This window comes from Pristiophorus japonicus, chromosome 1 (genome assembly GCF_044704955.1).
Source record: "Pristiophorus japonicus isolate sPriJap1 chromosome 1, sPriJap1.hap1, whole genome shotgun sequence".
In the NCBI taxonomy this organism is placed as follows: Eukaryota; Metazoa; Chordata; class Chondrichthyes; family Pristiophoridae; genus Pristiophorus; species Pristiophorus japonicus.
Genome location: NC_091977.1, coordinates 176,429,956 through 176,445,541, shown reverse-complemented (window position 1 = coordinate 176,445,541; position 15,586 = coordinate 176,429,956). Strand labels below are relative to the sequence as shown.

The 15,586-nt window shown below is 44.7% G+C and overlaps 1 protein-coding gene across 5 annotated transcripts in view; it reads left to right on the top strand.

Moving 5' to 3' along the window:
• adgrv1 (adhesion G protein-coupled receptor V1) overlaps nucleotides 1–15,586 on the top strand; it is an 892,784-nt gene that overhangs the window by 358,005 nt on the left and 519,193 nt on the right. For all 5 annotated transcript variants that reach the window (XM_070885047.1, XM_070885038.1, XM_070885028.1 and 2 more), the window contains 5 exons: nucleotides 2,272–2,476; nucleotides 2,863–3,009; nucleotides 8,053–8,308; nucleotides 8,984–9,186; nucleotides 9,678–9,854. In XM_070885047.1, the coding sequence (XP_070741148.1) occupies nucleotides 2,272–2,476; nucleotides 2,863–3,009; nucleotides 8,053–8,308; nucleotides 8,984–9,186; nucleotides 9,678–9,854 (988 nt within the window). The remainder of the gene's footprint in view (nucleotides 1–2,271; nucleotides 2,477–2,862; nucleotides 3,010–8,052; nucleotides 8,309–8,983; nucleotides 9,187–9,677; nucleotides 9,855–15,586) is intronic.

Here is a 15,586-nt window from a genome sequence, read left to right as displayed (position 1 = left end):
AGAGTCGGGATAAACGGGTCCTTTTCAGAATGGCAGGCAGTGACTAGTGGGGTGCCGCAGGGCTCAGTGCTGGGACCCCAGCTATTTACAATATAGATTAATGATTTAGATGAAGGAATTGAGTGTAATACCTCCAAGTTTGCAGATGACACTAAACTGGGTGGCGGTGGGAGCTGTGAGGAGGATGCTAAGAGGCTGCAGGGTGACTTGGACAGATTAGGTGAGTGGGCAAATGCATGGCAGATACAGTATAATGTGGATAAATGTGAGGTTATCCACTTTGCTGGCAAAAACACAAAGGCAGAATATTATCTGAATGGCGGCAGATTAGGAAAAGGGGAGGTGCAACGAGATCTGGGTGTCATGGTACATCAGTTATTGAAAGTTGGCATGCAGGCACAGCAGGTGGTGAAGAAGGCAAATGGTATGTTGGCCTTCAGCAGGAAAGGGGTACTGAGGGAATGATCAGCCATGATCTTATTGAATGGTGGTGCAGGCTCGAAGGGCCGAATAGCCTACTCCTGCACCTATTTTCTATGTTTCTATGTTTCATAGCTAGGGGATTTGAGTATCGGAGCAGGGAGGTCTTACTGCAGTTGTACAGGGCCTTGGTGAGACCTCACCTGGAATATTGTGTTCAGTTTTGGTCTCCTAATCTGAGGAAGGACGTTCTTACCATTGAGGGAGTGCAGCGAAGGTTCACCAGACTGATTCCCGGGATGGCTGGACTGACATATGAGGAGGGACTGGATCGACTCGGCCTGTATTCACTGGAGTTTAGAAGGATGAGAGGGGATCTCATAGAAACATATAAAATTCTAACGGGACTGGACAGGTTAGATGCAGGAAGAATGTTCCCGATGTTGGGTAAGTCCAGAACCAGGGGACACAGTGTAAGGGTAAGGGGTAAGCCATTTAGGTCTGAGATGAGGAGAAACCACTTCACTCAGACAGTTGTTAACCTGTGGAATTTTCTGTAAAGTCCTACTCTACCAGCATGAAACCACACGAGGCACATCCCAGGGACAAGGCCACTCTGTGACCTTACTCTTTATTACAGTACTCCAGAAGTGATGACACTGCGTGGGACCTCTCTTTATATACCTGAGTGATCAAGTAAGGAGTGTCTCCCACAAGTTCACCCCCTGTGGTCAAGGTGTGTATCTAAGTTGAGTGTATACAGTAATACAGTGGTGTTACATTGTAGTTACAAACATGACATTTTCTACCACAGAAAGTTGTTGATGCCAGTTCATTGGATATATTCAAGAGGGAGTTAGATATGGCCCTTACAGCTAAAGGGATCAAGGGGTATGGAGAGAAAGCAGGAATGCACTGATTTCACTGTTTGCTGACTCTGGGGTGGGCGGGGCTGGGGGAGTGTCCACAGTGCAGCTTGTGGATGAGCAGTGAGTGACAGACCGCAACTTCAGGATTTCCGTGTTAAGTTGAGCATGCACTAAATCCTGAAGTTGCAGTCAGTTTCAAAAGCGAAATGACGGCGAACGCTGCCAGTTTGCCGTTATTAAGACCACAAGTTCCGGGATATTAAATAGAAGCCCTATCTGCCTGTCAAAGATCACTTGGCATTATTTGCAGAGAGTCTTTCTGGTGTACTGCTCAACATTTATCCCTTGACCAATACCACCAAAACAGTTTAACTAGTCATTTATGTCATTTGTTGTCTGTGGGACCTTGCTGCATGGAAATTGGCTTCTGTGCCGCCTATATCTCATTGATTGCACTTCAAAAGTAAGTATTTGCCTGTGAGGTGTTTTGGGACATTTTGAGCACCTGAAAACCACTATATAATTGAAAGTTGTTTCTTGATTGTTAGAATTTTTGAAAACTGTTGTGTAGCAGGAAATCTATACGTGTACAGAACAAATCAAATTCACTGGAAAAAAAAGTGCAACCTAATTATATTTAATAATACTATTAACATGCTACTGTTCTCAGTATCAGTGTAAATATTAATTCATCATCATCATCATCATCATCATCACCACCATCATAGGCAGTCCCTTGAAACGAGGATGACTTGCTTCCAAGCCAAAAAGGGATGACGTCACAGGTGTTTCAATGAAGGATCTAATATTCTGGATCCCAAACTACATCTTGAAGGGTGGAAGATGCCTGTGCGTGGATTTTTTTAATGTGGGGTGGCCGTTGCACACCAGCCACCACACGGGCTTGACAGAGCTAGGTAATATTAATTACAATATATACTGTCACCTATTAAATTGATACTGTCACCTCTTAAATTGTTAGGTCTGGTGAGCTCATATTTGAACCTGGGGATAAAGAAGCTGTGATAGCAATAAATATTCTCGATGATGATATACCAGAGGATGATGAGATTTTTGCAGTGAGACTCACGAATGCGAAAGGAGGAGCTGAGATTGGTTTCAATAATCAAGTAACTATAGTCATCCAGTCAAATGATGACGCACATGGGATCATTGGTTTTATACAGGTAAATGCAGTTAATTCATTTTCATATTGATTTGCTTTTTGAATAAATGTGCCTCGACGTTACGAAAACAGTTCGGAAGCATTTTACATGTCTGAAGTTCCAGATTTGTAGTGTTAACATGAAAAGGTTATTCAATAAATCTAATACTAAAGTGATTGCTGTGCTGCGTCCAAGTAGTATTTGTGATGGGGAAAACTTGCATTATTCCTGAAAACACTGGCTAACATTTTTTCTGCTATTGTAGTGAAAACATAACTGGATTTTTTCTGAATAGGTTTATGATTTAAGTACCAATAGGTTACAGAAGAAACATTCAATGCAAAATTCTGAATTTTATAGCTGAGCAACATTGAAAGTTGAGAGAATGTTTTTCTCGCCTTCTCCAGAGTTCTTTGTCGAAGCAAGTTGAAGAATTGGAACAGGACAGTATGGTCAGTCTGCGTATTGAACGGCTGCGAGGAACACACAGACCTGTGACGGTACAATGGACAACCAATGGAAACATCAATGATATCTTTCCAACTTCTGGAGTAGTAAGGATATTTCACTTGCTTTGTATATCAGTTAATTTGTTCCCATGTTGTCAAAATCTTGTGGATGAGCTGGGTCGAAGTCCAGGGATTTAGATTTTTGTTTTGTTACCCAAAAGATGCATTGGGGTGGAAATTTATTTGGAAGCTTTTTCGGGCAACAGTGGCGGCGGGACGGTAAATTTTGCGCCGGGAAATGGTTTGCTTCTGCAGCCACAAAATTCAGCAGCTGGGCCCCAAGTGTGGAGCGGATTGCTAAGGAAGGCATTCCACACCTCTTTTAGGACTCTAGGCCAGTTGAGCAACTGAAAATCCGTTGCTAAAGAGCCGGCCTCGGAGCACCCATAGAGAGGCTTCCCTGGAAAAAAAATCGCCCCAAAAAAACATTTCCAATACCTTGTTCACCCCACATAAAGATAAATCGCAAAAAAAAAAACAATCACACTTACCTCATGTAGTTATTCCTTCCCTCACCATCGCCAGTACAGCTCGGACCGCCCACTTTCCCAGGCGGTCCCACTACGGGGCGCTATGGGTCCCGCTGCAAACAAATTTCACAACGGTATCACAACCGGGGGGGCGTTGCACACCGTCTCGACTCTCCCGGACGGTACAGCTAAGTGCCCCTGCAAAACCGGCACAAAATGTCCCAGCGGGGCACTGGAAGCAGGCTGGCCAGCCGGAAATCATTTCCACAGCCATTACCGCCCCTCCGGAACAGAGGTGGCAACAGACCGAAAATGCAGCCCATTTTCTTTCATTTTACTTTATATTCCAAAAATCACTGAGCTAAAACTCATCACTTTTCAATTCACTTTTAAGTTATTTTGACAATCTTTCATAGAATCATAGAAATTCACAGCATGGAAAGAGGCCATTTCGGCCCATCGTGTCTGGGCCGGCCGACAAAGAGCTATCCAGCCTAATCCCACTTTCCAGTTCTTGGTCCGTAGCCCTGTAGGTTATGGCACTTCAAGTGCACATCCAAGTACTTTTTAAATGTGGTAAGGGTTTCAGACAGTGAGCAGACAGTGAGTTCCAGACCCCCACCACCATCTGGGTGAAGAAATTTCCCCTAAAATCCCCTCTAAACCTACTACCAATTATTTTAAATCTATGCCCCCTGCTTGTTGACCCCTGTGTTAAGGGAAATAGGTCCTTCCTATCCACTATATCCAGGCCCCTCATAATTTTATACACCTCAATAAGGTCTCCCCTCAGCCTCTTCTGTTCCAAAGAAAATAAACCCAGCCTATCCAGTCTTTCCTCATAGCTAAAATTCTCCAGTCCAGGCAACCTAGAAACATAGAAAATAGGTGCAGGAGTAAGCTATTCGGCCCTTCGAGCCTGCACCACCACTCAATATGATCATGGCTGATCATGCAACTTCAGTACCCCATTCCTGATTTCTCTCCATACCCCTTGATCCCTTTAGCCGTAAGGGCCACATCTAACTCCCTTTTGAATATATCCAACGAACTGGCCTCAACAACTTTCTGTGGTCGAGAATTTCACAGATTCACAATTCTCTGAGTGAAGAAGTTTCTCCTCATCTCAGTCCTAAATGGCTTACCCCTTATCCTTAGACATCCTCGTAAATCTCCTCTGTACCCTCTCTAGTGCAATCACATCTTTCCTGTAATGTGGTGACTAGAACTGCACGCAGTACTCTAAAGCTGTGGCCTAACTAGTGTTTTATACAGCTCAAGCATAACCGCCCTGCTCTTGTCCTCTATGCCTCGGCTAATAAAGGAAAGTATTCTGTATGCCATCTTAACCATCTTATCTACCTGGCCTGCTATCTTCAGGGATCTATGGACATGAACTCTAAGGTCCCTTTATTCCTCTACACTTCTCAGTGTCCTACCATTTAATGTGTATTCCCTTGCCTTGTTAGCCCTCCCCAAATGTATTACCTCACACTTCTCCGGATTAAATTCCATTTGCCACTGTTCTGTCCACCTGACCAGTTCATTGATATCTTCCTGCAGTCTACAGCTTTCTTCTTCATTATCAACCACACTGCTGATTTTAGTATCATCTGCAAACTTCTTCGTCATATCCCTTACATTCAAGTCGAAATCATTGATATATACCACAAAAAGCAAGGGACCTAGGGCCCAAGTTTCAACTGGATTTGTTCCTTTTTTTTGGAGCAACTAGTTTTTTTTGGAGTATCCTAGAAATTGCAATTTTCTACATTTAGTTTGTTCCAGTTCTAGTGAGTTAGTTTAGTTTCGTTTTAGTTCAGTTTTTTTTTTCAAAAGGGGGCGTGTCCAGACACTTATGCCCGTTTTGCAAGTTTGAACTGTGAAAAGTTATTCCAAAGTAAATTAGAAAGGAGTAAGTGTCCACTTTTATATGCCAGGAAAAACCTTGTGTAGAGTTAAGAAATCGGCGCAGCTAGCCGGGGGGTGGCGGGGAGCGGAAGGGAAGAGAGAGCACTAAACACCTTCACTTTTAAAAATAAAGAACCATAAGAACATAAGAAATAGGAACAGGAGTGGGCCATACAGCCCCTCGAGCCTCATCAATAATAAATGATCAATTAATCAATAAATCAAAAATAAAAGTTCCTACCTCACCTGCTGCAGCACGCAGCGCCTATCCGTTCGGCCAGGGGCTGGAAATCGTTCACCCAGCAGCAAAGAAAATCACGCAGCAGCATATCTTCGGCCGTTCGGCCAGGGGCTAGGGGCGGGAAATCGATCACCCAGCAGCTCACTAAAGTAGCAGCAGCATATCTTCGGCCAATTGGCCAGGGGCTAGAGGCGGGAAAGCGCTCACCCAGCCAATGTTTCTGTGCCATTGCGCATGCACGCACGCTCCAACGCACATGCGCAATGCTGCCGGTACTCACAGACATGCTGGGCCCTAGCCCCGCCCCCATGCTGGCTGTATAGACACAGCATGTCGATAGCTCCGCCCCCCCGCAGCTCAAGCTGCGCTGCGCCGATTGGAATGGAAGTCTGCAGACAGTTCAGAATAGCGAGGTACTTTTTCAGCGCATTTTTAATTCTAAAAAATAGGCGCAAGGCTCGGAGGTGCGCCGTTCTAATGAACAGTTCAAACTTGGGCCCATAGTACTGAGCCCTGTGGAACCCCACTGGGAAAAGCCTTTCAGTCACAAAAACATCCATCAACCATTACCCTTTGCATCCTGCCTCTGAGCCAATTTTGGATTCAACTTGCCACTTTGCCCTGGATCCCATGGGCTTTTATTTTGGTGACCAGTCTACCATGTGGGACATTATTGATTGCTTTAAAAAAAAGTACAGAACCACAAAACACTCTGCAGTGCATTTGTCTGGTACCACACTATTTGCCTCCAGTGGATACCTCAGTAGTGTATTTCCATATTCACCACAGTCTGAATAAAGTTATTAAATATAAATTGTCCTTCTACTTTCCCTCTTTTAAGCTTGAGCTTGTGTTTCCCAGTTCTAGAATTGGTGGTAATCTCAGACATATCAGAGTTCAATTTAAGAAGATGCTTTTAAGAATCTTGAATACTTGTATAATATTTGCCCTGGGCCTTCTCTTCAGAGTAAACAAACCCAGCATCTTCAATCTCACTTCATAGTTCAGGTGCCATAAACCAGGTGTCTGTTTGGCTGTCCCAATGTCTGAATATCCTTGTGTAGCACGACAACCAGAATTGTACACATGAGTCCAGACATCGCTGGCTATACTAGTGCATTCCAAAGATTCTGTTACCTCCTGGGATTTGTGCTGTATCTCTCTAGCTATACTTCCCAAGATCTGGTGATTTTCCCTTACCACTGTCAGCACTACACACATTATTGTCTGCAGTAAGCTATCTACCAACCATAATCCCTCTTCTGTATTGTGCCCTGTTATCTAGAATTAACTGGTTTATAGTCCCACCGTTTATTTCCCTTTCCTAGCCTCATCATTTTGCATGTGTCCACATTCATTGCCATGTGCCAGTCATCATATTACTTTCCCAACCTATTCATATCTCTTTGTATTTGGGTTTGGCTCTTCCCTATTGCTTGGAATCTCCTGTTTCCACAAGCTCCTGCCCCCCAAAATTTGGAATAATCTGTAAAGTGAGACATCTTTGTTTATCTCCCCTCTTCAAATCATTTAAATATACTATAAATAGCAATGTCCCTTTCCCATTAGTGACCGTATACCATATCAATGCAGTTCTATTCAAAACCACACTATGCTTTCTCTGCTTTAATGGGAACTCCTTATGCCAGGGGTTCTGGTATAATACTGGATGCTGGTATGCCAAGTGAGATAAGGCATACTAACCCCCAATTCGGTGTGCGGTCCCTTAAGGGAGAGGATCAGGGAATCAGTCTAAGGAAGCAAGGTTTAGCATTTTAAACATGTCTTCATTGCCCCACTTACACAGAGAGACGGGGATAAGGCTGAGATCAGAGGTGGGGAGGGCTGGGCAACTCTCCCCCACCCAATGGTGTACAGACTCCAGATTTTCCAGCTGCAAGGTACCATCAGATACTGGAGATGTGCTTGCAGTGATGTTTATGCCCGCCTCCTATCCACTGATTCCACAAACACTGACATGGTTAGCGCTGAAAGACACCAGTGGGCATGATTCTATCATAGGTCCCATCACATGCTCTGATACACCTAACCGACTTGCTAGACCACTTCCGAGGTCAGTTAACAGTCAACCAGTTGGTCTGGGAATGGAGTCATATGTTGGCCAGACTGGGAGGTTTCCTTCCCTAAAGGACATTGGTGAACCAGTTGGGTTTTTACAATTCAATCATCGTCACTTTTACTGATACCAGCTACAAGATCTTGCATATTTTTTTAGACAGAAATGAACAGAAAGCACACCCACTAAACTTTTCCTTCTGCTTTAACACCTATGCTGCTATAGCAATGCTGGCCAGACAAATGATCAAATCATTTATGAATGGGAACAGATCAGATAGCTGCTGTGAGATAGCATTATTCAATCCATTCGGTCGGTGTTGAAGCGTTTCACAAATAGTCTTCAATGTTTTACACTTTGTGTGATTAACTATTGGTCCAATATTACAGTTCACTTTTGCAGAGGGTCAAGCACTCATGACAGTTTCACTTACAGTACTGGCTGACAACATTCCAGAAGCATCTGAGATTGTAACTGTAACACTTGTGAATGTCACTACAATGGGTGTGCAAGACCAAGGCAAAGGAGCAACTATTGACTCCAACAAGAGAAATGCTGTCTTGACTATTCTCCCTAATGACTCGCCCTATGGTGTGGTTGGCTGGCACATAGACTCTCTCTACATCTCTCTGCAGGAGCCTGAATGTAAGTTTTATTTTGAGTATTTGGGATTAATCTCATAGCTGTTTTGATAACACTTGAATACTCAAGTCTTTAATCATTTATAATTAAACAGGTAGTTTGCAATTTAATATTAGCTATTTGAAAGCAAAAAAATATTTATATTTGTTAACAATTTGAGGGGAATAGTTTCAATAATATAACATGACTGTTTTGATAATTGGTCTCTATACCTGTTCCTGATGACCTCTCATTGTTGCAGCATAAAACATGATTATTTTAACAGCTCATTCATCTCATCATTATTTATGCGATGTTGCTAATGCGAAATGGCTACCGTGTTTGCTTGCAAAACAACAGTTACTGCACTTGGGGGAAAAAAATGTTTAGATGTTTTCACGTGATAAAATGCGATATAAATGCAATATTACTTCGTAGAATAATACCTCACATTCGATGTAATGAAATTTTGTATCACAATTCAGTGGGTTAGATTTTTGATTTTATGCGATAGTGTAAAACGGAAGATAGCAAATCGGCAGCCCGTTTTACATCTCTCCCGTTTGTTATTTCCATTGAAAGTACTATTGTACAAAGTCAAAATCTACCCAAGTAAGTTTTTTTTTAAATATATGTGAAAATATTCTGACAACCACACAAATATAAGGTGATTTTAAAGTGATGTTTGTCTTTTTACAGTTGATGCAATTAATATCACTTTAACAATTGTTCGTGAACAAGGATTTGTGGGAGATGTTGCTGTCCAGTACGGTACCAAATCAGATCTTTTGCTCCTACTGGTTAATCAAGCAACTGCAAACCAGGACTACATTGCAAGCCAAGGCACAGTTATTCTAAAGGAGAATAGCACACAGGCTTTGATTAGATTTAGCATATTACCTGTAAGTTTCTTAACGCTGATGGTGATTATTATTGTCTTGTTCAAAAGTATATAATACTCATGATAAAAAAACAATCCATTCCATACAGTAAGAAATATGATAGATGTTTTGTATGTCTGCTGATGACTTTTTTGCATCAATTTATTAACCAACATTGGACTTTATTTTTCTCTTTGTTTGATAATAAGGGAATATAAGAGCCATTTTTAGCTCGAGGTGGGAATCAGGGGTGGGGATGCCAAAGGGAGTGCCAAACCTTCTGGCCCTTGGAGCATGAGGCCCAGGAGATTTTAACATGCCCTGACTCTGACTCCTGCCCGAAGCCTATGAGACAATGTCATCACTGGCGGGCAGGAGTCAAAAATTAGTCGGTCGCTAGAACCCATAGAAATGGTCACAGTAGCACAACAAAGCAGCACAACTGTTTGATATTTTCAATAAATTCAAATTTAATTAGATCATATTAAAAACAATTCTTCTTCATTTGAAAGGATAACATTCCTGAATTACGTGAAAGCTTTCTAGTTAACATTACCAGTGTGGAACTGACTGATACAACACTTGTTGGAGGACAACCCAGTGTGAAGCGTTTGGGAATGGAACTGGCAGAAATAACAATTGAAGAGAATGATGACCCCAGAGGAATCATCCAGTTCAATGTAACCAGGGTATGATTTACTATATGATATAGTGATAAAGTGGTGCTTGTTCATTGAAATACTGCACCTAAAATACTAGGTTTATTGAACTTTTTTCTCTAATCATATGCTGCAGTAATTGTTACAGATAGGTCAAGTTTTAGCTGTTTCCTGCTTTTTTCTGATGCTTTGGTCTGCAGTGCGATTGATATCACTTAATGTATAAACTTTAATATATTGCAGATGCAGTTTGTGGAAGAATTCTCTTAATGATTAATAAATCTAACAACAGCAATTCTTGTGGTAGATGATATCAGATAACATCAAGCCAAATCAGAACTTTCCTTACGAAAGAAAAAAAAATCCTCTGTTGATGCACTTGTTGAAACCCATGGCCCAGAATTTTGAACCAGTTCAGATACACATACTAATATGCAATATTATCAGTGCCTCTTGGTACTATTTAAATTCCCGGTGTGATAATATTTAGCAGGTTTTTCAAAGCATAGATCCACTAAAACAAGGAAAAAAATGAGAAAGATGATATGGAAATGTTGCAAAGTGGCAGGTAAAGAACTAATGAAAAGATTAGAGCAGGTTGAGGGAAATCCTTTTGATATATGTTTATGGAATAGTGTTGGCCAAGCGAAGAGGAATCTTTTGTATAGATAGGAGCACTGCAATTACTCTTCAAAGAGAAAGGAATGTCTCGGGATGGCACACTCAATAACATGTGATGGCTACAATTCAAAGCAGCTTGAGGGCTGCTTTTTGTAAATCCACCATAAATTGGGGCAGTGGAGCAGGATCAGGAAACGGAATTGCCCTGCGCCCCGATTGGGGACGGTAACCTGCTGCGGCCGGGACTTCCTGCGTCTGGCACAGAAGTCCCACCCCGGCTGCTGAATTGGGCTTACCACCCCTCAAAGGAAGTGGAGTGCAATCTCGCGCGCTCAACTTCCTTTAGTGGCGAGACCAGCGACGCTAACGGGGTGAGTAGTGCAGCGCTACATGGGTGCTCCACGTAGCACTGACGTGCTTCAATGCCCCTCCCCTTCGCTTAAAGGGGAGGGCCGCTGCGCAATCTGCAAGGCCTCTGATAGCCTCCACTAGACCACCAGGGCAGTGTGGTGCCGGGGCTGCAGCACGGCACCTAAAACGAAGTGCGAGGCTGCGCGATGGCAGCCTCGACCACGCTAGAGAGGATGATGTGAAGCCGACCCGTAAGTCGGCAAAACGATATAGATGGCGGCGTGGGACAATGCGGCCCCCCCCCCCCCTTTAACTTCTGCCCCGCAAGCAGATGATAGCCAGCTTCGTGACCTGAAAGTTGGTGCTGACACCAGCTCGCGCCAGCCTCCAGGGCTGCGGGGCAATTTCCCCTGCGGGGTGGAAAGGGGTCGGGGCATGGCACTGAGGATTCACTACGTATGGTTACGTGGCAAACCGGGGCACTACCTGTGGGGCATGGCACTGCCTTGGCAGCGCATACACAAGCTCCCGGGCAATTTCCCGGGAGCCAGCAGCGTCCCCCCCCCCTCAACCCCCGGATGAAAATAGCTGTGGTTGTTATGTCTGCAATTACCATTGAAAAACTCCACGAGGTCTTGTACTGTGAGTAAGAGATGTGTGACTTCAGTCCATTTAATTCGACTGTAAAGTGAGGGGCAGCATGGCTGACTGCCTTTTATATGCCCCTGCACACCAGGGCAGGAAACCCCTGGGGCCTCCAACAGCAGCGCCCTCAGGTGGTACATCGTACATAGTTACATAGTGAATACAAAGAGTTTGTATAGATGACATCATTCTCCCCCCAAAGTCTTTGATGCGAGTTGATTACAGGTTAAGGCAACCCAGAGCCCTGCACTCCCTGGTTGACTGAGTGTCGCTTCTGGCCTGGGTGAGTTGGTTGGGCTACTGCTGTCTTGCAGCGCGACTGGTTGGGCTGGACTGTTGGGGATGGTGGGATCATCCTCGTGGTTGGCAGCGAGGTCTGTTGTTGATTGGGTGTGTGTCGGTGGGTCGCTGAAGATGAGGTCCTCTTCTGGAGGTTCCTGGTTATCTGTGAATCGTAATTTGGTTTGGTCCAAATGTTTTCTACACATTTGACCATTAAGCAGTTTGACAACAAACACTCTGTTCCCCTGCTTGGCTAATACAGTGCCGGCTATCCATTTGAGGCCCTGACCGTAATTCAGCACAAACACAGGGTCACTTACAGTGATGTCGTGTGATACAGCCGCGCGATCATGGTACGTGTTTTGCTGATAACGTCTGGTTTCAACCTGATCAATGAGGTCAAGGTGTACTAAGGAGAACTTGGTTTTGAGTGCTCGTTTCATGAGTAGCTCTGCAGGGGGAACCCCAGTAAGTGAGTGGGGTCGTGTCCTGTAGTTGAGCAGTACCCGGACAGGCAGGTTTGTAAGCAGCATTCAGTGACACATTTCAAACTCTGCTTTATGGTTTGTTCTGCCCGCTCCATTTGGCCGTTGGATGCGGACTTGAACGGGGCAGATCTGACATGCTTGATGCCATTACGGGTCATGAATTATTAAAGATGAAATAGCAGCGCATTTGGAAAGCAGTGACAGGATCAGTTCAAGTCAGCATGGATTTAGGAAAGGGAAATCATGTTTGACAAATCTTCTAGAATTTTTTAACGATGTAACTAATAGAGTGGACAAAGGAGAACCAATGGGTGTGGTGTATTTGGACTTTCAAAAGGCTTTTGACAAGGTCCCACACAAGAGATTGGTGTGCAAAATTAAAACACATGGTATTGGGGGCAATGTACTGATGTGGATAGAGAACTGATTGGCAGACAGGAAGCAGAGAGTCAGGATAAACGGGTCCTTTTCAGAATGGCAGGCAGTGACTAGTGGGGTGTCGCAGGGCTCAGTGCTGGGACCCCAGCTTTTTACAATATACATCAATGATTTAGATAAAGAAATTGAGTGTAATATCTCCAAGTGTGCAGATCACACTAAGCTGGGTGGCGGTGTGAGCTGTGAGGAGGACGCTAAGAGGCTGCAAGGTGACTTGGACAGGTTAGGTGAGTGGGAAAAGGCATGGCAGATGCAGTATAATGTGGATAAATGTGAGGTTATCCACTTTGGTGGCAAAAACATGAAAGCAGAATATTGTCTGAATGGTGGCAGATTAGGAAAAGGGGAGGTGCAATGAGACCTGGGTGTCATGGTACATCAGTCATTGAAAGTTGGCATGCAGTGAAGCAGGCGGTGAAGAAGGCAAATAGCATGTTGACCTTCATAGCTAAGGGATTTGAATATAGGAGCAGGGAGGTCTTACTACAGTTGTACAGGGCCTTAGTGAGGCCTCACCTTGAATAATGTGTTCAGTTTTGGTCTCCTAATCTGAGGAAGGACTATTGAGGGAGTGCAGCGAAGGTTCACTAGACTGATTCCCGGGATGGCAGGACTGACATATTAGGAGAGACTGGATCGACTGGGCCTGTATTCACTGGAGTTTAGATGGATGAGATGGGATCTCATAGAAACATATAAAATTCTGACGGGACTGGACAGGTTAGATGCAGGAAGAATGTTCCCGACGTTGGGGAAGTTCAGAACCAGGGGACACAGTCTAAGGATAAAGGGGTAAGCCATTTAGGACCAAGATGAGGAGAAACTTCTTCACTCAGAATTATTAACCTGTGGAATTCTCGACCGCAGAGAGTTGTTGATGCCAGTTCGTTGGATATATTCAAGAGGGAGTTAGATATGGCCCTTACGGCTAAAGGGATCAAGGAGTATGGAGAGAAAGTAGGAAAGGGGTACTGAGATGAATGATCAGCCATGATCTTGTTGATGGTGGTGCAGGCTTGAAGGGCCGAATGGCCTACTTCTGCACTTATTTTCTATGTTTCTATAAATTCCGAGCTGGTGAAGCACGGACCATTGTTGCTGACAAGAATGTCGGATAAGCCATGGGTGGCAAACATGGCCCTGAGGCTTTCAATGGTGGCTGCGGACGTGCTGATTGCCATTATTACACATTCAATCCATTTGGAGTAGGCGTCCACAACAACCAGGAACATCTTTCCCAGGAAAGGGCTCGCATAATCCACATAGATCCTGGACCATGGTTTTGAGGGCCAGGACCAGAGACTAAGTGGAGCCTCCCTGGGAGCATTGCTCAGTTGTGAGCATGTGTTACACTGGTGCACGCACGACTCCTGGTCTGAGTCAATGCCGGGCCACCAGACGTGGGACCTGGTGATAGCCTTCATCATGACTATGCCTGGGTGGATGCTATGTAGGCCACGTATGAAGGCTTCCCTGCCTTTCTTTGCCAAGATAACGCAGTTGCCCCATAAGAGGCAATCTGAATGGATCGACATTTCGTCTTTACGACGGTGAAACGGCTTGATCTCGTCTTGCATGTCTCTAGGGATCGCTGACCAGCTCCCATTGAGGACGCAACTTTTTACAAGGGATAGCAGAGGATCCTGGCTGGTCCAGGTCTTAATTTGGCGGGCCGTTACGGGTGACCCTTCGCTATCAAAGGTATCCATAGCCAGTAGCAGGTCTGCGGGCTGCGCCGTTTCCACCCCGGTGGTGGGCAACGGTAGTCGGCTGAGAGCATTGGCGCAGTTTTCAGTGCCTGGCCTGTGGCAGATCACATAGTCATAGGCAGACAGTGTTAGTGCCCATCTATGGATTCGAGACGAAGCATTGGTGTTTATGCCTTTGCTTTCCGAAAACAGTGAGATTAGGGGCTTGTGGTCCGTCTCTAACTCGAACCTGAGTCCGAACAAATATTGGTGCATCTTTTTTACACCGTAAACACAGGCTAAAGCCTCCTTTTCGACCATACTGTAGACTCTTTCGGCCTTTGATAGGCTTCTGGACGCATATGCAACCGGTTGGAGCTTGCCTACTGCATTGGCTTGCTGCAAAACACATCCGACATTGTACGACAACGCATCACATGCTAAAACTAGACGTTTACATGGGTCATATAATACCAGTAACTTATTCGAACACAGCAGGTTTCTCAAAAGCGGCCTCTTGATTTTTACCCCAAGCCCAGTCGTCTCCCTTGTGTAACAGCTTGTGCAATGGTTCCTGCAAGGTGCTCAACCCTGGAAGAAAGTTACTGAAATAACTGAGAAGTCCCAGAAACGAGCACAGCTCCGTTACATTTCGTGGTGTGGGTGCATTCTTGATGGTCTCTGTCTTCGAGTCCATGGGTCTGATGCCGTCTGTCACAATCTTCCGCCCCAGGAATTGTACCTCTGGCGCCAGGAAGACACACTTGGACCGTTTCATCCAGAGTCCAACTCTGTTTAGTCGACTTAAAACTTCTTCCAGGTTGTGCAGGTGTTCGGAGGTGTCGCGGCCAGTGATGAGGATATCGTCCTGAAATACAACGGTGCGTGGAACCGATTTCAACAGGCTCTCCATGTTTCTTTGGAATATGGCTGCAGGCAAGCGAATCCCAAACGGGCACCTGTGGTACACGAACAGTCCTTTGTGTGTGTTAATGCATGTTAATTTTTTCGACGACTCAACCAGCTCCTGGGTCATGTAAGCGGAGGTTAGATCCAGCTTGGTGAACGCCTTTCCCCCTGCTAATGTCACGAAAAGGTCATCGGCTTTGGGTAGTGAGTACTGGTCCTGTAACGAGACTTGATTGATCGTTACTTTGTAGTCGCTGCAAATTCTGACCGTGCCATCGCTCTTTAGTACCAGAACAATCAGGCTGGCCCACTCGTTGAACTCGACTGGCGATATGATTCC